This window comes from Oncorhynchus nerka, linkage group LG20 (assembly GCF_034236695.1).
Source record: "Oncorhynchus nerka isolate Pitt River linkage group LG20, Oner_Uvic_2.0, whole genome shotgun sequence".
Taxonomy (NCBI): Eukaryota; Metazoa; Chordata; class Actinopteri; order Salmoniformes; family Salmonidae; genus Oncorhynchus; species Oncorhynchus nerka.
Window position 1 is genome coordinate 61,935,807 of NC_088415.1, and position 23,083 is coordinate 61,958,889.

A 23,083-nucleotide genomic window follows, 5' to 3' on the forward strand; every position below is an offset into this window, starting at 1 on the left:
GTTTAGTTATTTAAGAGATGCTCTTATCTAGAGCGACTTAGTTACTGTAAGTGTATTCATCTTAGGATAGCTAGATGAGAACCACATAACAGTGAAATACACAGGATACAAACGTTCCATTCCAGCTAAAGGATGAATATATATAGTATTTAGCAACAACCTGTTTTGAATACATATTGAAAATTTATTGATAAAAAAACCTGAGAACAGTAATCTTTTAAACACACACATAAAGGTACCCATAAACAATTTCTGATGGAAAGGATTTTGGAACGAAACTATTCAATTTATTATGGGGCCAATTAACACCTCACCAACAATGAGTTACATTCAAAGATGTATATATACACTAGATGACTCTAGGGGGCACTGTTTTGAAGCCTCTGCACCTCCATCTTGGCACAAAAATATATATTTTAGAAGCTATAGAAATGCATTTAATGTAAACATTTGTTTTTGCGCTTTCTATTACAGATACATTAATGTATACTTCTAAACTTATATATAAGTTCTACTGTTACTGTCCCCACTACAACAAAAATATTGAAATGCTGTGGAATTCCATTAATTCCTATGGAGGACTGCTCCTTCCGTGCATTGCCAATATGGCTGACCGGTGGCTTCAAAGCCTCAAACAGGCCAACACATAGCGTGAATACATAGCAATCCAGGGTTTATATACATCAGTGGTTGCATTGCATCACTTTTGCTTGTTTGCTTTCTTGAGTAATGCAGGTGTTTCAGCCTAGTTCGGTGCTTTCTGTGGTGGTGGGGCAGCCACCGGAAAATACGAAACGTAGGGTTTGTAATGTTCTCTAGTTGCGCCCTGATTAGCTCAGTGTTCTGTTACTCATGGGGACACGGTCACCGCAAAATTACGTCAAATCACATTATATCTACCATAGCTTTGATTGGACTGATCATGTCAACGTCATACTTTCAAAATATTAGCTAGCAAGCTAGACAAGGAGTCTTCATCATGCATCAAGTCGGCAATCTACTGGCAAATCCTTTGCAATCCTTGTCATATGAAGAGAAATTATAGATCAAACGTATCGGTGCACATCGGCCATTGGACATAAACCATTACACAACAAGTTGGTAATCTCAAATTCAGCAATGAGTGCTAAGGCGCCACTGTAGCCCCAGGTTCGATCCCAGGCTGTCTCACAGCTGGCTGTGACCGGGAGACCCATGAGGTGGTGCACATTTGGCCTAGGGTCATCCAGGTTAGGGGAGGGTTTGGCCGGCCGGGATGTCCTTGTCTCATCACACTCTAGCGTGTCTCCTTGTGGCGGGTCGGGCAATTGCAAGCTGACCTTGCGGCCGTCAGTTCGACAATGTTTCCTCCGACACACTGGTGCGGCTGGCTTCCGGGTTAAGCAAGCAGTGTGTCAAGAAGCAGTGTGGTTTGGCTCTCGACCTTCGCCGAGTCCGTAGGGGAGTTGCAGAGATGAGACATGATCGTAACTACCAATTGGATATCACGATAATGGGGTTAACGCCATGGGCCAGAAAATATTAAATACATTGGCCATGCTGTCATCCAGCATGACTTCTGCCATGTTCAAAACAACTGGAAACTCGGAACTGAGAAATCTCCGGCTTCATTGAGTTCAAGACAACTGGGAACTCAGATAAAACTAGCTCCAACTGGGAAAATAATTTTGAACGGTCATCCAACTCGGAATTCCAAATCGCCACCTTCCTGTTCAAGTGAGCACAGCACAACAAGGTGAGTCCAAAAATGTCTTGTATAAATGATGGAAAATGCCAGGGAGATATGTAAACTGTAGCTAAGAAAGTAATACTAAGTGTATGTTGTGTAGTAATCTTTTAGTAGCCCATCTGCCTCACCCTAATAATTTGGTCACTTTCCCCTTCATAATTTAGCCTACTGTTCTGACTTGGTGGTGCACATGTATGCTATAGCCTTTTTTAGAGCAATGTAATCATTGAATATTGTAAAAGCTTTCATTGTCTGCTTATATCCCCTTTATTTATCCTACGGGTCTGACTTGGTGTGCAGGGAGAATACTGTAAGAACAGCCCATGTTCTGAATTATGTTGCTGTACATTTCAAAAGTGCTGAACAAATAGTTATATTGACTACGTCCGTCCTAGTTCGCTCATTAATGTCTTAATCCAAATTACGGATTGCCTCTTATGCGCTCGTCGTCCCCTTATGTCATAGTTTGTACATCTCAATTGTTAGTGGAAACCACATGTTTCGTTGCCAGATAAGGCTCTGCTGATAACCAGGTGTAGCAGGGGTAAGGATTCACTCCATGGTGCTGAAAAGAAAGCTCTGTTGTTGGGACAGCTTTATGTAGGCCCTAACAGGTTGTGGGCACAGTTTGTCACCGTTATAGTGCAATTAGTGTATTGTGGCTTTGCTGGCATTCATCTAAGATTATATATTTTTTGTTATCCCCACCAAGATTTACATGCTAAAATCGCCACTGATCATGAAGTACAGTTCTACACAGAGTAGACTATGGTCTTACGTCATTGTAATTACATTATTATATTAATATGCACACAAGAATTGGGTTATTGCCTTAAGTGGGATATTTTCTAACAGACAATGAGAAGAGAAAAGAAAGCAACTCAGACATTTTTGGAGGGTTCAGTTGAAAGCTCCAACTCATTTGTTTTTGAAAGCTCCAACTCATCAATGAGTCATTTGCCAATTTACTGTAAGTCCATTCACATATCCAGTAATCAACAACAAAATATTTTTTTATTGAATATTTTATACTTATTTGTGTGATAGTTGGGAATTTGAGAGCTACCTCACTTTTTGAAAACATAAACTTTTCAAAAAAAACAGAAGCGCAACATCGCAAGACTTCCGGGAACGCTTTTGAAGCAGACCAATCCGGGGTTTGGGGTTAGAGATGTCAATGAGAGAAGTGACACATTAAAATCAAATTGTATTGGTCACACACATATTTCGCAGATTTGATTGCGGCTATAGTGAAATGCTTGTGTTCCTAGCGCCAACAGTGCAGTAATATCTAACAAGTCACAACAATACACACAATCTAAAAGTAAAATAATGGAATTTAAGAAATATATAAATATTAGGACAAGCAATGTCGGATTGGCATTGACTAAAATACAGTAGATTAGAATACAGTATGTAAACATTATTAAAGTGACCAGTGATTCCCATGTCTGTGTATATAGGGAAGCAGCCTCTAAAAGATATCCTTGATTATCTTTTTGGCCTTCCTGTGTCATCGGGTGCTGTAGGTGTCCTGGAGTGCAGGCAGCCCCGGTGATGCATTGGGCAGACTGCACCACCCTCTGGAGAGCCTTGCCGTTGCGGGCTAGATGAAGAGATGCCATGTCTGTCTGTGCCATCTTACTAAAATGTCTTAGTTGTTAATTTTCTCAATCTAAAGGCACGACCTGGATTCGAGCCAATATCTTAAGTAGTGGAAAGTGTTATTACAACCTCGTGAAAGTGACAAACTGACACGTTTTTCATCGTCAAAAACAACTTTATATCGAAAGCTGCTTTTGAGGTGACGGCTTGCACATGCGCAGTTCGGCGCGAGATGACCGTTGGACGTGTCTGCTCATGAGTTTAGCTAACCAACGTCGCCATGACATCGACTAAAAGCTATATCGGACATTTCTATTAGAGAAGCAGTTTCTGCTTATCTTCATACTGTACTGTCTTTGATTTGACTGCGTTTTTATTGGACAGAGCCGGGGACCGGATGACAGCTGGGGCAGGTTGGCGGGTGCGCAAGGTCTCCAGACCGTACACACCACCACTGGATTTGACAGCCAACAGTACAGTACACTTTTAGGAAACTAGCTAGCTAGAAGTTTTAGATGTCGGATCAGTAGCTTGTCAATTCAGAAGTTAGATAACGTTACTACGCTGACTTGAAACATACAACTGTTGAATAACGACAGTATTGATACGTTTGTAGGTAAACGGCGAGAATGTTGGTCCCTGCGGGATGATGATGAAAAAGAGACTGTGGCGAGTTGTGACAGTGTGCCTACTTGTGTTTTTACCGTGTTGGTAAGTTAAGCCTTACAGTACTTTCACACCAAGAAAGATGTTTTGCATCACTTAGTAACGTTATTCAAAAGTCGTTCGAGGAGATGCTAAAATAATGAACTACAAAATCATAACGTTAACTAGCTTGCTGCTAGCTAGTTTTTTTTTAGTGGTAGCTAGCCACTCGCTGGTAAGTTAACGTAGCTCTATACTATACAGTAGCTAGCTACTGTAGCTAGTTTAGTCGACTCGTCTGAGATGTCAAATGCAGTTTGCCAGTTACTATACCTAACTAGCTCAATTCAACGGTTCATTTTTCCGTGTTATTGTTTTGTTTTTTCAGTGTCATTAGCTAGTTAGCTATCCAATTCCGGGTATGTCAACGATCCATCAAATGCCGCCCTCACCCTGCCTCACCATCCATCAACATTGCAACAAACATGGAACCATTAGTTAAATCAACAACACCCCCTATATAATACTGAATAGGACAGCTTTAAAAAAATTAAAAAAATAGATCAAGTCAAAAAACTGGCACTGCATTGTATGCCATTGCTTTGCTGGGTTGTTGCACGGCCAGTATTGACCCTGAGGGCATGTGTTCTGTTCTGTGAAAGACAGGATTTGACTCTTCAGCTCTTGAGGGGATTACAGCCCACTTAACGTTAGTCAGTCAGCTAGCAGGCTCGCTGCAATTAGGTCTTGACCCTTTGCTGTGAATCCGTTGACACAGTCCATCCAGAGGTGCTTAATGGAGAAGAACGCACCAAGTTTACTGTAACTACACATCTATGCTACATTCATACTTAGTCAGATATTTAAATAGCCTGAAGACCTTTCGAGGAAAGGTCAAAGAACCTAGCCTGGTCTCTCACACGAAATGCTGCTCTGTCGTTCGCTACGTACGTTACATGGTCAACAAGCCGGTTCCGACAGACATTTTGTCTTACAAATCAATTTGTGGAGAACGTAGATTGAAATGGCTTGCATTGAGTGAGATACTCATGTGTCCGTGAGAATCAGGGCTGTCTCTTTTGCCTGTGTGAAGCAGGATGTGAAATGTGACACCACTTGAAGCTGATATGTCCCTCCTGCCATTTCATTCGGTCTTCTGACTGTCCAACTCCTGGCTTAACCTTACCTCACAGCCACTAACAACACATATGCCTGGAATTCTTCCATTGTAGCTCAGCAGGGGAGAGTGGTTTCGCCTCTGTAGTACATTTAGACAGGGCTTGACATTAACGCTTGTCTGCTTGCCTGGGGCAAATAAAAAATCATGCAAAAATCACAATATGAAACCAGTTAGGCTACTCCGATCAGAATTGGATCAGTGTCCTCCCAATCTCTGCAGAGAGCGTCAGGGTATAATTATTGGAGTCCTGCATTGACAGGCACAAGCAGTCTTTCAATCATGCAGTTGCGAGATGCATTTTTGAGATCAATGCATCATTTTTGGTCAGCAAGGAAAATCCTGGAAAAGTCATGGGTTATGCATTGCCTGTGTGTACCTGTGGGCCTTGCCAGAGGGGAGAGAGGTAAGTAAAATAATGATAGCCTGCCAAACTACACTATCTTGCTAGTTAACTATTTAGCTTTTAGCTTGTATTAATGACATTATTGTGTCCATTGTCCTAAAAACCTTCCACCGGCACATGTGTATAACCACAGTTGATACGGGTGCACAGTTGATACCAATGCTGCATACTTTGGTTATAAAACCGTCTCTCAAGCGCTCAAAATTGGCTAGGATTCTCCGCTATTCAATACTGGCCATGTAATTCTAACAAAGTAAAAAAAATAAAAATAATAATCTTCGAATAGCCTAATTGACAAGTAACTCCTATGCTGTCAAGATCTCCTCTGAACACTGCATATTTTAACCTTACAAATAGATAAACATCTTAGTTAGCTACCTCTCCCACTGTAGCCATTTGATCCCTGGTTCACTGAATGAGGGAATTATTTTATAAAGACATAATACATATTTGATTGTAATGTTGCAGGGTGACCAACTGTCCTCCAGGAGTTTCCTGGAGAGGTACTGGGTGTGCAGGCTTTTGCTCCATTGATGCTCGAACACACCACATTGTCAAATATCAGCGGCTCAACAGGACCTTGATACGCTGACTCTGGTGCATTTTGAGCAGGGTTGGATCAAAAGCCTGCCACACCCAGTTGCTCTCCAGCTGGAGGGTTGACGGACCGCGTGTAACACAATTTTCAGTCACCTTTTTGGCCCGTGGTGGTAGACCTTATTCTAGTTTTGGGATAAGTGACTTGAGCTCAGTCCTACTTGTCCAAAGGATGTGGCCACAAAATATAATTTCAAGCCCTGTTCAGAGATCAATTTATAGCCAATGATCTAAAAAGAATGAATGAATTGATTTTAAACAACAACAACAAAAAGCACTTTCTGTTTGTCATGAAAGGCAAGTTCCTAACGAGTTCCGTTAGCCAAGCTAGAGCTGAGTGAGACGTTCACATTGATGGGCGCGGACGTTTTGATCAAGAGAGACCTGTAGAAAGTGTGCACATTTTCTGTAACACTGAACATACAAATATGTAAATATTATAGTTATAGTCATTTTATAATTTGATTTATACTATATTTAGAAAGCATAAGTCACTTCAAGCCTCATTCATACAGTTTTGTTGAATAAGAAATACAACATCTAAAATATTTCATATTTTTATCATATTTCTACTGTTTACTTGGCAGGAATCTTGGCCCCAGTGATGTACTGGGCTGTACGCACTACCCTCTGTAGCGCCTTGCGGTCGCAGTCCGAGCAGTTGCCATACCAGGCGGTGACTCAACCAGTCAGGTTGCTCTCGATGGTGCAGGATTTTGAGGATCTGAGGACCCATGCCAAATCTTTTTATTCTCCTGAGGGGGAATAGGCATTGTCATGCCCTCTTCACGACTGTTTTGGTGTGTTTGGACCATGATAGTTTGTTGGTGATGTGGACACCAAGGAACTTGAAGCTCTCAACCTACTCCACTACAGCCCCTTCGATGAGAATGGGAGCGTGCTCGGCCCTCCTTTTTCCTGTAGTCCACGATCATCTCCTTCGTCTTGATCACGTCGAGGGAGAGGTTATTGTCATGGCACCACACTGCCAGGTCTCTGACCTCCTTATAGGCTGTCTCATCTTTGTCGGTGATCAGGCCTACCACCGTTGTGTGGTCGGCAAACTTAATGATGGTGTTGGAGTCGTGCTTGGCCACACAGTCATGGGTGAATAGGGAGTACAGGAGGGAACAAAGCATGCCCCCCTTAGGGGCCCCTGTGTTGAGGATCAGCGTGGTAGACGTGTTGTTACCACCTGGGGGCGGCCCGTCAGGAAGTCCAGGATCCAGTTGCAGCAGGAGGTGTTTATTCCCAGCTCAATTTAGTGATGAGCTTTGAGGGTATTATGGTGTTGAACGCTGAGCTGTAGTCAAGGAACAGCATTCTCACGTAGGCATTCCTTTTGTCCAGGTGGGAAATGGCAGTGTGGAGTGCAATAGAGATTCCGTCATCTGTTGATCTGTTTGGGTGGTATGCAAATTGGAGTGGGTCTATGGTTTCTGGGATGATGCTGTTGATGTGAGCCATGACCAGCCTTTCAAAGCAGTTAATGATTACAGACATGAGTGCTACGGGTCGGTAGTTATTTAGGCAGGTTACCTTGGTGTTCTTGGGCACAGGGACTATGGTGGTCTGCTTGAAACATGTAGGTATTACAGACTCGGCCAGGGAGAGGTTGAAAATGTCAGTTAAGACACTTGCCAGTTGGTCAGCGGATGCTCGGATTTACATGTCCTTCCACGATCCATTCTGTTGTTAAAATGGTCACGCACTCTGATACGTTATTCATTGTCTAGTGCCTTAAAATCAGCATTGCTTCTCAGGGGTTATATTAAGACTGTTGGCTATGAATTAAAAGGTAAACAAACACTGTACAGCTTACAGTATTTGTGTCTTACCAGACTCCAGTGGCCATGCAGAGGTAGGTAACTTACCCTATTCACCTCACTACTAGACAATAGACTTGCTGTTGACAAGGCCAAGTTTGTGTTGAAGTATTTTGACACTGGAGCTTAAGACAATGACCTGTGTCCCCAGTAGAAATGTGACATTGTTGTTAGTGAAACTATTTAAAGCCTTGTTATGACTGACCCTTGATCTGTTGTCCCATGCCAGGATGAACAGGACAGCTGTGACATTGACTTGTCCATTTCCCTGTCACACCGTCAGACTGTCAACAGACGGCATGCAGTTGTCATTTTCTCTGTGCAGCCACATGGTTTTGACTTTGACCTCCAGCCTGGCCAGCCCCCCACAGTGATAAGATAAAATGTGTCTCTCTCGCAGTGTCAGCCACCTGGACGCTCCCAATATCACCTCTCTCAGCCCTGACTGCTGGGCAGCAGCCCCCTCTGATTGCCCATGACTCATTCATGGATTCTTTTGAAATCAAGTTGTTTTCCTTCTGATTAAGGCTTGTCCTTGTTGGTATAGTAAACATAGTGACTCTAGGTTACAGGATATTGCCACATCTTAACAGGATTCGGGGTCAATGTAATCTAAATGAAGCTGTTTTCGGGGAGTAAACTGAAATTCCAATTCCACTTTTCCCATTACTCTTGTCTCTCCTAACTCGAACTCAACTCCCCTTGCCCATAACAATAACACTGATGTCTTCTCCTGTGTTTCCCCAGGCACCCCACTAAGTGTGTTGGCTGCACAGAGCAGCCCCCAGAGGCTCGGAGCATGCCTGCACCTGCTCAGGACAGCAGTGGAGAGGAAGGCCCAGGCGACAAGTCCCATCACAGGGTACATAACCTGCCCCACCTGTTGGACCATGAGATGTTTTCATTCTCTTTCTACATACCTAATATAACCAACTTTCCTGTTGACACAGGTTTCTTTTAATGTTGGATAAAACAGCAACTAATGTTTCCTTCCTGTCCCATCTGTCAGGGTGTTGTTCAGGTAGAGGAGGGCTGGGGGTCCCAGTATGTCCAGTACCTATCTGAAGAGGAGGCGCTGCCAGAGGGAGAGGAGGTGGATACACAGCAGCAGGGCCTAGAGGAGGAGGAGGCGGCGGAGACTCCAGGCACAGAGGTGGACGACAAGGAGCATATCAAGGTATTTGTTTGGTTTATTTAGATCCCCCACTTAGCTGTTACAACCCACTGCTCCTGGGGTCCACAAGGTACTGCAATGATGAATCCTAACGACTAGGCCTGAAAAACTACTCCACGCTGGCTTGCTTACTAGATGTGAAAGCAGACGTTTCTCTCTCTCTCTTTAGTGTAAGTGCAGATTGAGACTTGGATGCTGTCCGTCAGACCTATTGATCTTTTTAGCGTAAAAGGTTATACATCACGTACGGCTCAGGCAGGTGGGTGGTTGTCGTGGGCCATCAATACTAAGTTCGGTGTTTTAGTGCCGTGATGATGTTTCCCAGATGTTTGACCTGGAGGATTCTGTAGCAGAGAAGGAGCAAGAGACAGCACGGCCAGAGGCCCGGCCAGAGGCTGAGCAGCCACCTCCAGAGGCTGTTGTTACCCAAGAGCAGAAGCCAACCCCCGCCTCTGACCTTTCCCCTCCACCATCTGCCCCTGCCCTCAACCCCATCCCCGAAGACTCCTCCAGCACCCCTAGCTCATCCTCTAGTGTACCAGAGGAAATTGTGTCTGATGTCCCTTTGTCAGAATCCAGCGACGTTGATCTGGCCATAGCCGACTGTGAAGCTGGAGAAACCAACCCCTTTGACGGCACCCTCACCAGGTCAGTGTAATGGAGGTGCTCCCGTGGTGAGTAGCCTTACCTGAGGACTGAACCCAGAGAGCTAATGGCTAAGCTTAAATCAGCAGGTTAAGACGGTCAAGTGGTGCTCAGGTTCGTACCCATTTTTTAAATGTAGGCTCTCTTTCTATTGTCCCCCTATGTAGTCTTCCTGTTGTCCTGGAGAACACATCCAATGCCCTGGGAAAGGGCACCAAGACTGACATAGACCCCCCTCCGGCCCAGGCAGGACAGGCCTTAGTGGGGCTGGCTCAGGGGGCCAACGCCTCCCACATGCTCAAAGAACAGGTAGAGAAACACCAACATTTGTTGCACGGCAATAACGATTTCTGATGCTGATTGTCCCAAAAGTAACAACCTCCAAGCTTAATAATCCCGACCTCAAAGGAAAGTATTTGTGACACACAGACAGTATGTATTTGACCCAGCTCTGATGCTTGTCTGTTGACTGCTCTTCTTAGGGCTTGATCTCACACATCGCCACAGAGACAGTTCCCAGCGTGGCAACCAAGGACCCGGAGGACAACCCCACCTTTGACGAGTGGAAGAAGAAAATGATGGAGGTGGAGACAGAGAAGAGTAAGACAGATGGTGTTCCTGGCCCGTCTCAGTCACTCAATCAATTACTGGTTTTGATTTAAAAGTCTTATCTCTCTTCATAGCTCAGGCCACTCATACCTCCACCAACGGCGGCTCCCACACTGTAAAGAAGGTGCAAAAGAACTTCAACAACTATGCATCGGTGGAGTGTGGGGCAAAGATCCTGGGTTCTAACCCAGAGGCTAAGGTATCTATTTCAAACTGTCACCCTCCAAACCTATCTAAAATAGAGATGTTTAGCTTTGCAGATTTTGATGGAAGGATCTTTGTTTCTCAGAGCACTTCGGCCATATTAATGGAGAGCATGGATCATTACATGTTAAATCCCTGCAGCAACAAGATCTGGTGAGTGTGTGTGTCTAGATCCCTGTAAGAGTTCATGTGTTTCTGTCGCTCAAAAATGTCTTCTGTCCTTATCCTTATACTTCCTGTAAAACCTCCCTGTTACTTTTCCACTTTATAACCACAGGTAGAAAAACATCCACTACTACTCCACTCACCACCTACTGTATCCTCATCCCTCAACATCCTCTTTCTTTCTCTCATTTTTTTCTCTTTTCTCTCTCCTTTTCTTTCTTTCTTTCTTTTTTCTTTCTTTCTTTTTTCTTTCTTTTTCTTTCCTTTTTTTTTTTTCTTTTTCTTTCTTTCTTTCTTTCTTTCTTTCCTTCTTTCTTTCTTTCCTTCTTCCTTCTTCAGGTTCATCATCGAGCTGTGTGATCCCATCCAGGTGAAGCAGTTGGACATCGCTAACTTTGAGCTCTTCTCTTCCACACCCAAAGACTTCCTGGTCTCCATCAGTGACAGGTTTGACCTGGGTCATGTTCATTAAAGCTGGTGTCCTTAAATTGGTGAAACTGCCACGTCCGTTTGGGATATTACAACAACAAAGAAGTTACTGCAAATAACGAACACTGTTTTTTACCCCCCCCCCCCCCCTGGACATCATTGCACGCGCGATAGAACAGCAGAATATGTTCCGCCATTATTTTTTTTACATTTAAGTCATTTAGCAGACGCTCTTATCCAGAGCGACTTACCACGCTACCGGAGGCTCCTCTCCTCCGTTTCTCAGTTTCAACAACAAAACAATTACATTTTTATACCGTTTAGAAACTGAAACAAAAATAAGTGCTGGGTTTTTTTTCTCTCCAGATATTCTCTCCCTGTATTAGTCAGTTTTCTTCTTTTTGGTGCCTAATGAACACGACCTCAATGGGAATGTCCTCGTTCTGATAACTTTTAATCTGTCATTTGATACTGAACATCATAAATGCTACAAACAGAAACAGTCACTACTACTGCACTAAGGATAGATCAGTAGGTTGAATTATGTGGGATGATGCTCCGTCAGGTACCCAACCAACAAGTGGGTGAAGCGGGGAACTTTTCATGCTCGGGACGAGCGCACTGTTCAGAGTTTCCCTCTGGATGAGCATCTGTATACCAAATATGTCAAGGTGTGTATGGCGTCCTCGTGTTCCTTCTCTACTCCCACTCTACTCTTTCAGTTTTTTGGTGGGAAAGAGGTACTCTGAATGGGACTTCTTATTTAAATTGAAAGAAAAGATGATCAATACTAGAGTATCCCCCACTTTACTCAAATCCTGCAGGCCTGTGTATGTATGCTGGTCCTCTCATTCTAGAGTAATAGTTTACAATTATACAACGGGTGGGTCTAATCCTGAATGCCGATTGGTTAAAACCGCATTCCAGCCCGGTGTCTATTGCACAAGTTACCACCGGCCAAATCTATGACGCTGAAATTCATTTTTAATCTGTCCCGTCTGACTGCGCAATCCACTGTCTCATCAGCCCAGCCAGGCAATTTATAAACTTGATCTCCACTATAAGAAGCATCTAGAAAGGATCTCACATTTCTTTTAGACTAACAGTTTTCAACAGCGGAGATTTGTATAAACCTCGTTGTTTTTCTCGTATTTAATCTGATGCTTCTGTACCTCTTCTCCGAGGACTGGAGCAGGAACCAGCATTCATACACTCGGTCCTGTTTTAAATGCATGTGTGCATGTTTCTTCTTGTAATTATTTGTTTCTCTTCTCTTGTTTCTCCTGCTTCAGATGTTCACCAAGTACATAAAGGTTAGCCCATTTCTCACTTAGAGGTGATCGGTCTGTGGAGGAGCATGTAGATAGTGGAGGGAATGGAAGGGCTTTGGTGTTAGTCACAATGCTAACAATAGGAGAAGCTTGCTAACTGATCAGCCCTAGCTTACTGCAGGCCAGGTAGCACAGAATCTATACAATCTGGACCAAGCCAATCAAAATATATTTGTAATTATTATCATTCATCTAGTCATGTCACTCATGAGAATTCCATATCATTTTTACTGTAGAGAAGCCCATCCTTTAGGGCAAGGATGTTTGATCACAGCTTCAAAGTGCGAAAGCTTGTCGTCTGTCACCCAGAAAAGCATCAACGTTAACAACTTACCTCTGGAATTTGACTATTTGTCCCACGATTTCAATGAGAATTTGACCACCGGCCAAATCCCACCATGCGCCGATGCCTGTTTCCTGGATATAAATGATGTCTTTGTTTCATCGCAGGTGGAGCTGGTCTCTCACCATGGATCTGAACACTTCTGCCCTCTCAGTCTCGTAAGGTAGGCAATGAATAGAAAACACTGAATTAATGGAACATTTTAAAAGGTAATTGGGAAAATCGCAGATAATATAAAAATAACATATAGCTAGCTGTAAAAAGCATAGATTTACTGAATCCACAGGTATTGTACAGTAATGTTTGCCAATGGATTACCATCAAGCTGAAGATAGTGTGTGTGGGGGGGGTTTAAGTAATAGAGTAGGAGTGGTAAAAATGTGCCCCTAGTCGCACCTCCTAAACCAGTTGGGGACTTTTGCATCTGGGACTGCTCGTCTAGTGCTGTTGAATTTAGCTCTCTCCAACACCATAGAAATAAGCTGCCTTTTGTCAGGGGCACTGGGGGGCAGCTCTGGCCGTCAGAGATTGCAGAACATTATCTCTTCAAAAAAGTACAGCCAACCAATCACCGACATAGTTTTTCTCCTATAGAGGCATGAATGGTTGTAAAAAATATATAAACCCAGCAAAAAAAGAAATGTCCCTATCTTTCAAAGATAATTCGTAAAAATCTGAATAACTTCACAGATCTTCATTGTAAAGGGTTTTAAACACTGTTTCCCATGCTTGTTCAATGAACCATAAACAATTAATGAACATGCACCTGCTTACAGACGGTAGGCAATTAAGGTCACAGTTATGAAAACTTAGGACACTAAAGAGGCCTTTCTACTGACTCTGAAAAACACCAAAAGAAAGATGCCCAGGGTCCCTGCTCATCTGCGTGAACGTGCCTTAAGCATGCTGCAAGAAGGCATGAGGACTGCAGATGTGGCCAGTGCAATAAATTGCAATGTCCGTACTGTGAGATGCCTAAGACAGAGCTACAGGGAGACAGGACGGACAGCTGATTGTCCTTGCAGTGGCAGACCATGTGTAACAACACCTGCACAGGATCGGTACATCCGAACATCACACCTGCGGGATAGGTACAGGATGGCAACAACAACTGCCCGAGTTACACCAGGAACGCACAGTCCCTCCATCAGTGCTCAGACTGTCCGCAATAGGCTGAGAGAGGCTGGACTGAGGGCTTGTAGGCCAGTTGTAAGGCAGGTCCTCACCAGACATCACTGACAACAATGTTGCCTATTGGCACAAACCCACCATTGCTGGACCAGACAGGTCTGGCAAAAAGTGCTCTTCACTGACAAGTCGCGGTTTTGTCTCACCAGGGGTGATGGTCGGATTCGCGTTTATCGTCAAAGGAATGAGCGTTACACTGAGGCCTGTACTCTGGAGCGGGATCAATTTGGAGGTGGACATGACCCTCCAGCATGACAATGCCACCAGCCACACTGCTCGTTCTGTGCGTAATTTCCTGCAAGACTAGAAAACAAATGTCAGTGTTCTGCCATGGCCAGCGAAGAGCCCGGATCTCAATCCCATTGAGCACGTCTGGGACCTGTTGGATCGGAGGGTGAGGGCTAGGGCCATTCCCCCCAGAAATGTCTGGGAACTTGTAGGTGCCTTGGTGGAAGAGTGGGGTAACATCTCACAGCAAGAACTGGCAAATCTGATGCAGTCCATGAGGAGGAGATGCACTGCAGTACTTAATGCAGCTGGTGGCCACACTAGATACTGACTGTTACTTTTGATTTTGACCCTCCCTTTGTTCAGGGACACATTATTCCATTTCTGTTAGTCACATGTGGTACTTGTTTAGTTCATGTCTCAGTTGTTGAATCTTATGTTCATACAAACATTTACACACGTTAAGTTTGCTGAAAATTAACACAGTTGGCAGTGCGAGGACATTTAATTTTTTTGCTGAGTTTAAATAAAACATTTTTTTAAAGGAAAGTGGAAAATAATGTACCAAATCCAATCACTAGGGAGCATAGGGGGTCATTATTGTAAGGGACCAAAGACTCAACCACGCATACACCCTTGATAATGACTGCATTTACATTTTATTCAGAATGACTTAGTTAGTGTATTCATCTTAAAGTAGCTAGGTGAGACAAGCACATATCACAGTCATAGTAAGTACTGTGGGATTTGTAGTATTTCCAAGTCCCAGTTGGATGGTAGATACCCTGCAAGACTGGAAAACCTTTTTGGTTTGAAACCTTTTCCTTTAGGATTCTTATAATAACCTTAACTATTATTCAACTTACTTGGTGTGTTATTACTGGGCTACTGGCGTCTCTCTGTCTTCCCTCTAGTGGCTCCTCGAGAGTGTAACAGCTCTTCACCAATATGGCCACCAGTCAATGTAGGCCATTCTTTGGCAATCCTCAATCTCATTCAAAAACACAACTATGTGAGATGGCTTAGAGCGGTTTCTCTCCGCTCTGTTGAAGGGTGTTTGGAACGAGTATGGTGGAGGAGTACGAGGAGATCGCTGACCCCCTGGACAGACCGGAAGACCAGGATGGCGACCAGGATGACCACCTCGGTGAGAGAGAGCCTCCTCTTCTACAGTAGCTTGAATACCTGTCAATCACAATCACTGTGACAGTGAATGCTAGATAAGATATGACACATTGACCAATGGTCATTTATATGTTAGATGTACACAACAACAGTTTCACTTTCATGAGGAGAACCTGATGTAATATAATGTGAACGTCTGAAGTCCCGAAGCGACTCTACTGCAGGTTTTATTCGTACATGTTACCGCTCACCTTTTGAACTGTTTGGATGACTGATGTTGGTATGTGTAGTGTTATAGCTCTGCTGTGTGACCCTCAGATTATCCTTCTGGATATGTCCCTGTAGAGGACGAGGCGTCTAATGACCTCATAGGATCAGCCAAGGGTGAGTTTACCGACACCGTACAGCCAGCTAAATATCCTGTTACACCAGTCACACAAATGTGGTATCAAACTGCACATCAATATTGAAAGAATGTGATGTGTCATACTTGAGTCGCTCTCCTTTGGCGAAGCCAATGTGGAGATGGATTCAGTGACTGGGATAAGTATTCACTAATGGGCTGTCCTGTTGTTCCAGATGTCATTCTGAACATGGTGAACAACATTAAAGTCAACGTACTGGGAGGAGGACCAGGGGAAGGGAACTTCTCAGGCCAGGCAGTGAATATGACTGCCAGTGAATCTTCATCTGACCCCGACACCACCTCCGCCGTCAGCCCTGTGTAAGTACCAGCCAACCAATCACTTCTTCACCTAGTCTTTTTACTTTATCTACATGTACAATTATCTCACACATCTTGTCATTTTAAAACTTTTTATTTTTTAAGCAATGACTTTTACCAGGATAAATTAGAGGCAACTCTGTCATTAATAAGACTCCTTCGAGTCTTGCATCTTTCTGCCTAGCATGTACTGTGCTTGGATGTGCATGATAATGTTGTTTTGCCGCTGTAGTAGCTTATGTCCCAGTCTCTCTGTTCCAGGCCTGACATTTTAGGCGTTGAACAGTCTGAGGTACCAGAACACCCTGTCACTACCACAGAGGATCACACACCAGAGCCCCCTACTCCAGAACCCCCTGTCACAGAGGAACCCAAACTAAAGAATCTAACTGGGGAGGAGCCGGTTGTGACTCCTATAGAGGGGGAGGTCCAGTCCATAGTTACCATGCTGGAGAAGGAAGAGGAGGAGAAGGAAGAAGAAGGGAGGGACAGAGAGGTGCACCATTGCCCTGGCCTCCGACAGCAAGAAAGCCTTGACTACTGTGGCCTGTCTTCCTCCTATCCTTGCTCCTGCTCAGCCTCCTTCCAGGAGTACCTCCTCCACCAGTGTTCCGTTCAAAGGACCTGCACCAGCCAGGAGAGGGAGCCAGATGCACCTCCAGTCTCAGGAACCAGCATCACCCCGTCACAGCATCTCACCATCTCCCCCACGGCCACTCAGACCCCACAGCAGCCCCACACTCTGGGGGAACAGCCTCAGGAGAGAGAAGCCAGCTCTGTCCTCGGGGAGAGGGCAGCAAGTCCCACTCAAGCCCCGCCACACCTTCCATGGGTTGAGACGGAGGCAGTGGGAGAGAGAGAGCCCAGCACTGAGCTGCCCCACCTGGAGCCCAGCCAGACCTCCACCCTGCCCAGGCCCAGCTCCACCGACATTGCCAGCTCTGCCACTAGGCCCACCCCTACCATGGAGCCTTCACACCAAGCCTCCTCGAAAGACCTGCCCGGGCAGAAGCAGCCCGCCACTGGGGCAGAGAAGAACCGGGAGGTGCAGCAGGAGGAGAACAGACGGCCTTTTCCCACTGTCACCACCACCACCACCTCCTCCAGCCCCAGTGGCCCGCTAGAGCAGAGTTGGAGAGCCCCTGTAGAGAGGCCCTGTCTGGACGTCCAGCCTGCCAAACAAGACATCCCGGTCATCCACACCCCACATGTGGCCGATCCCCTCCCCACTGTCTCCACCCCCACAGAGCAGCAGCAGCAGCCTCCCGCCCCCACAGCTGAACCAGAGAGTGCTGCTGGCAGTGGCAACACTACTCCTGGGGAGTCCCGCTCTGTCCCCGTCGTGGTTATGACAGAACCCCCCTCGCGTGGACAGGCTGTCGCAACGGAAACCAAGGGGGAAGCAGAGCTTGTGGAGGACATCCTCTTCACCTCGTCGCCCAATGGGCAGCAGCTGCTTCCCCCACCCTCCCCCTCGGACTTCTACGCAGAGCTCCACAAACCCACCGAACAGGCGAACGGGAACCCGATGCACGGCTCCACCAGCCAGAAGGAATCTGTGTTCATGAGGCTCAACAACCGCATCAAGGCCCTGGAGATGAACATGTCACTGAGCGGACGCTACCTGGAGCAACTCAGTCAGAGGTATGGGCCCTCTGAGGTTGAAGACTCGTACTAAGCATTGTGCATCATCCAGTCAGCCTTCGTTAAAATGTCCAATGTCAAACAGTGAAACGCTGTTGAAATGACCAGTGCTTTCAATTCCATTTGAACACAGTCAGTCCGTTGAAGGTTTAGATGGTGATGTTTTGTCATTGTATTGAAGGTACCGAAGGCAGATGGAAGAGATGCAGAGGGCTTTCAACAAAACAATCATCAAACTGCAGAACACATCCAGGATAGCAGAGGAGCAGGTGGGGAGTGGAGGTCCACCTTCAATGTGTTTGTATCGAGTGTTACATACTACGCAGCCCATCTTAAGATGGAATCTCGCACCGTTTTGGCCTTTTGAATAATGAGAATGTCGCGTGAAAGGCTCTGGTTGGATGTTAATCAATCAAAAATTAAGCTGTGATTGGCAATGTATGGGAATGTGGCTTGTGAGAGTGTTTGTGATTGGCCCAACTCATTAGTTTCCTGGATCCCTATAGGACCAGAGACAGACGGAGTCCATCCAGTCGTTGCAGGGCCAGCTGGAAGACATCACACAGCTGGTTCTCAACCTGTCTGTCGGAGTCAGTCAGCTGCAGAGCCAGGTAGATACTGCATACCTAACCTAGCCTATTGAATACAGCAGGGTTGGGGTCAATTTCAAGTCAGTCAATTTGGTAAGTAAACAAGTCCTATTCTTCATTGCTTTTGAACAAGGAAGTTTGGCCTCCTGAATTGACATGGAATGGATCCCAAACCTGGAACGCAGCAGTATTCAAATGAATTCCATATTTCTTTAAAGTCTTTATCAACCCACACCACATGGCTGCACTGTGTTAGTTTTGCTCTGCCTATGTTGTAGGTGTCTGAAAGGCAGAGTTACCTCCTGCTGTGTCTGGTGTTGTGTTTGTTCCTGGGGTTGCTGCTGTGTGTCCAGCACAGTCGCATGTCTGCCATTGATCCTCCCTCCACAGACCCAGCGCCTCCTATACCCAAGAGCTACAGCTACTGCTGCCCAGAGAGGTATCTACACTAGGGGGGGATGACACACACACACCATTGTTTGTGCTTATGTACTGCTTACGGACGTGTTATGAAGTCCTAATAAAGGTACCCTTGAACTGGAGTTATCCCATCCAAGGGACACCACACATTCGCCCGCACAATATTGTCGAGACGCACATTGTGTCATCAGGATACTGTGTTTTAAGTCTTGTCCTAATCGAACTAACACATCTGTTCCTCTCAGGCGTTTCTGGGAATATGAAGACATGAGCTTGAAGAGAGGAATGTCATATCCTCTCCTGCACTCGGACTCCTTCCAGGTACCCACCACTGAAGGCAAGTTTACCTATGACTATGTTGTGTGTAGTGTTCTGCCTTGTGATTTCTTTGTTGCTGGTGAATATCAATATAACTTGACTTTGTCATTTTATATTTATGATCGTTTTTGTTTGCTGATTGATTTAATATCGTTTCAACAGTAAAAAAAAAAGTGATTTACTTGGTTTCCTCCTTGTGTTCGCAGGTCCAGAGTCACCGCACACTGTTGAACCATTGAGTTTTCTACCAGCTAATAAAAAGGTATGGATGGAATAGTGTCCCTATCTCAAGGAACGTCTCTCTCTCATACTCTCCGAGTATAACTGTCTTATGAACATGATGTCTCATCGCCAACCTCGACAAGTCAAATCTCCCGCTCCTCAACCTTTCCACCCTCTGTCCCCAACCCTTCTCCCTCTGCAGAAGAAACGGAGTAAGATGAAGACCGTGGAAACCTTGAAATGCTCTGCACTCTGCGCTCCTCTGCTTGCTCACGGAGCACCCGTATGTAACGGTGGCACCACAGACCCTACACCCCGCATGGGGCGTCTCAGCCACCACGCCTTCATGGACCCCCCTTCCGGGGGCAGTTCAGAGAGCTCCTCCCAGTCGGACGAGCCCTCCTTATGCGGCCTTGCCTCCACCTCCTGCACTCGCCTCTGTGACGGCCTGCCCCTGCCCAGGAGCAGGGCAGAGAAGCGGGCGTTCAAGCGGCATCGCTCCAAGCCTGGGTGCGTGGTGGTGGAGGATCTCCTGCAGGCCCCGCAGAGAGATGCAACACCCATAACCCCCACCCTGCAGGACCTCATGGGGGGAGGGAAGGAGCTGTCTGCAGGGATGTTGGGAGTGACTGCGCTCTGAGGTCCTGTCGGACCTAGACTAAATTCTCCTCGTGTCTGCTCCTCCTGAAAACAGACTCTGGAACAGTCACCCCCTGAAAGGAGGGACGTTGTCATCCTTTTCTACACAGGAAGCTTTAGGTCAGGAATAAGACAATCCCTATTCGTCCACCTCCCAACCAGTATGTTATGTTCTGTCCATGTTCTCTGTTGAACCTTTGCCAGGCTTGATGTTTCTTTCTTGCTTTGACCAATGGAAAAAAATATATATTTTCCATCTGTCCTTCAAAATGTTGTTTTTCGTTGTTGTAAATACTGTCAACCCTACAGCTGCGCCATGTAACAATCAAACCTGCAAATAATAGCCAATGTCAATGATGGGCTAAAGGAATATTTAAAAAAATATATATAGTTTTGAAAATGCTTTTACTGGGGAGTGGCCGGTCTAGACACATCGTTCATAGAAACAGTAGTGTCTTCCTGTACTGTATCCAGATCGATTCTCATTCTCTGAAGTTGAAACCTTTTACAACTGTTATGCTTTTACCAGCCCAGCTACCGCTTCTACAGTACACAGGGATGCAAGACCGCCTACACTGAACAAAAATGTCAACGCAGCATGTCACAAAGATTTCTGAGTTACAATTCATATAAGTAAATCGGTCAATTTAAATCAATTCATTAGGCTCTAATGGATTTCACATGACTGGGTATACAGATATGCATCTATTGGTCACAGATGCAGTACCAGTCAAAAGTTTGGACACCTTCCTTTTTCAAGGGTTTTTCTATATTTCTACTGTTTTCTACATTGTAGAATAATAGTGAAGACAAAACTATGAAATAACACATATGGAAGCATGTAGTAATCAAAATATATTTTATATTTGAGATTCTTCAAAATGGCCTTTGCCTTGATGACAGCTTTGCACACTCTTGGCATTTTCTCAACCAGCTTCATGACGTAGTCACCTGGAATGCATTTCAATTAACAGGTGTGCTGTTAATTTGTTGAATTTCTTTCATTAATACGTTTGAGCCAATCAGTTGTGTTGTGACAAGGTAGGGGTGGTATACAGAAGATAGCCCTATTTGGTAAAAGACCAAGTCCATATTACAGCAGGAACAGCTCAAATAAGCAGAGAGACACGACAGTCCATTACTTTAAGACATGAAGGTCAGTCAATACGGAAAATGTAAAGAAAATGTCAAATGTGATTTATTTAGAATTCAAGGCACACTTAACCAGCATGGCTACCACAGCATTCTGCATTAATAACCTATCTGGTTTGCGCTTAGTGGGACTATCATATGTTTTTCAACAGGACAATGACCCAAAACATACCTCCAGGCTGTGAAGGGCTATTTGATCAAGAAGAAGAGTGATGGCGCGCTGCATCAGATGACCTGGTCTCCACAATCACCCAGTTTTACATTTACATTTAAGTCATTTAGCAGATGCTCTTATCCAGAGCGACTTACAAATTGATGCATTCACCTTATGACATCCAGTGGAACAGTAGTGCATCTAAATCTTTTAAGGGGGGTTACTTGATCCTATCCTAGGTATTCCTTAAAGAGGTAGGGTTTCAGGTGTCTCCGGAAGGTGGTGATTGACTCCGCTGTCCTGGCGTCGTGAGGGAGTTTGTTCCACCATTGGGGGGCCAGAGCAGCGAACAGTTTTGACAGTTGAGATGGTTTGGGATGAGTTGAACCGCAGAATGAAGGAAAAGCAGCCAACGAGTGCTCAACATATGTGCGAACTTCTTCAAGACTGTTGGAAAAGCATTCCAGGTGACTACCTCATGAAGCTAGCTGAGAGAATGCCAAGACTGTGCAATGCTGTCATCAAGGCCAAAGGGTGGCTACTTTGAAGAATCTGAAATATAAGAGATTTTGATTTGTTTAACACTTTTTTTTGGTTACTACATGATTCCATGTGTTATTTCATAGTTGTTCACTATTATTCTAAAATGTAGAAAACAGTAAAATTATGAAAAACCCTTGAATGAGTAGGTGTGTCCAAACTTTTGACTGGTACTGTATATACAGTGCATTCTGAAAGTATTCAGACCCCTTGACTTTTTCAACATTTGTTTAGTTACAGCCTTATTCTAAAATTGATTCAATTAATTAGTTCCTCATCAATCTATGCACAATACCCCATAATGACAAAGCGAAAACAGGTTTTCAGAAAATAGAAATACCTTATTTACATAAGTGTTCAGCCCCTTTGCTATGAGACTTGAAATTGAGCTCAGCTGCATCCTGTTTCCATTGATCATCCTTGAGATGTTTCAACAACTTTGATTGGAGTCCACTTGTGGTATATTCAATTGTTTGAAAAGGCACACACCTGTTTATATAAGGTCCCACAGTTGACTGTGCATGTCAGAGCAAAAACCAAGCCATGAGGTCGATGGAATTGTCCGTAGAGCTCCGAGACGACAGGATTGTGTCGATGCACAGATCTGGGGAAGGGTACCAAAAACTGTCTGCCGCATTGAAGGTCCCCAAAAACACAGTGGCCTCCATCATTCTTAAATTACGTTTGGAACCACCGAGACTCGAGAGCTGGCTGCCCAGCCAAGCTGAGCAATCGGGGGGAGAATGGCCTTGGTCAGGGAGGTAACCAAGAACCCAATGGTCACTCTGACAGAGTTCCATAGTTCTTCTGTGGGGATGGGAGAACCTTCCAGAAGGACAACCATCTCTGCAGCACTCCACCAATCAGGCCTTATGGTAGAGTTGCCAGACGTGCCTTTTACTGAGAGGCTTCCATGACAGCCCGCTTGGAGTTTGCCAAAAGCCACCTAAAGGACTCTGACCATGAGAAACAAGATTCTCTGGTCTAATGAAACCAATATTTTACTCTTTGATCTGAATGCCAAGCGTCATGTCTGGAGGAAACCTGGCACCATCCCTACGGTGAAGCATGGTGGTAGCAGCATCGTGCTGTGGGGATGTTATTCAGCGGCAGGGACTGGGAGACTTGTCAGAATAGAGGGAATAATGAAGGGAGCAAGGTACAGAGAGATCCTTGATGGAAACCTGCTCCAGAGCGCTCAGGACCTCAGACGGGGGTGAAGGTTCACCTTCCAACAGGACAATGACCCTAAGC

General features: G+C 45.0%; 1 protein-coding gene across 3 annotated transcripts; it reads left to right on the forward strand.

Moving 5' to 3' along the window:
• The first annotated feature begins 3,556 nt into the window (after positions 1-3,556).
• LOC115102914 (SUN domain-containing ossification factor-like) lies at positions 3,557-20,639 on the forward strand. 3 transcript variants are annotated; one of them, XM_029623355.2, is made up of 23 exons: positions 3,557-3,807; positions 3,951-4,045; positions 8,733-8,847; positions 8,995-9,162; positions 9,485-9,807; positions 9,972-10,113; positions 10,287-10,404; positions 10,488-10,612; positions 10,703-10,770; positions 11,122-11,229; positions 11,777-11,882; positions 12,504-12,524; positions 12,993-13,048; positions 15,354-15,448; positions 15,745-15,810; positions 16,006-16,150; positions 16,412-17,794; positions 17,976-18,063; positions 18,301-18,405; positions 18,663-18,823; positions 19,050-19,141; positions 19,329-19,384; positions 19,547-20,639. In XM_029623355.2, the coding sequence occupies exons 2-23, from the start codon at positions 3,981-3,983 to the stop codon at positions 19,982-19,984; spliced, it is 4,044 nt and encodes a 1,347-aa protein (XP_029479215.2). In that variant the 5' UTR covers positions 3,557-3,807; positions 3,951-3,980; the 3' UTR covers positions 19,985-20,639. The 3 variants fall into 3 exon arrangements, with proteins under 3 accessions (XP_029479215.2, XP_029479213.2, XP_029479214.2); XM_029623353.2 differs by having other exon boundaries at positions 3,557-3,755; XM_029623354.2 differs by lacking the exon at positions 12,504-12,524 and having other exon boundaries at positions 3,557-3,755.
• Positions 20,640-23,083: the final 2,444 nt, after the last annotated feature.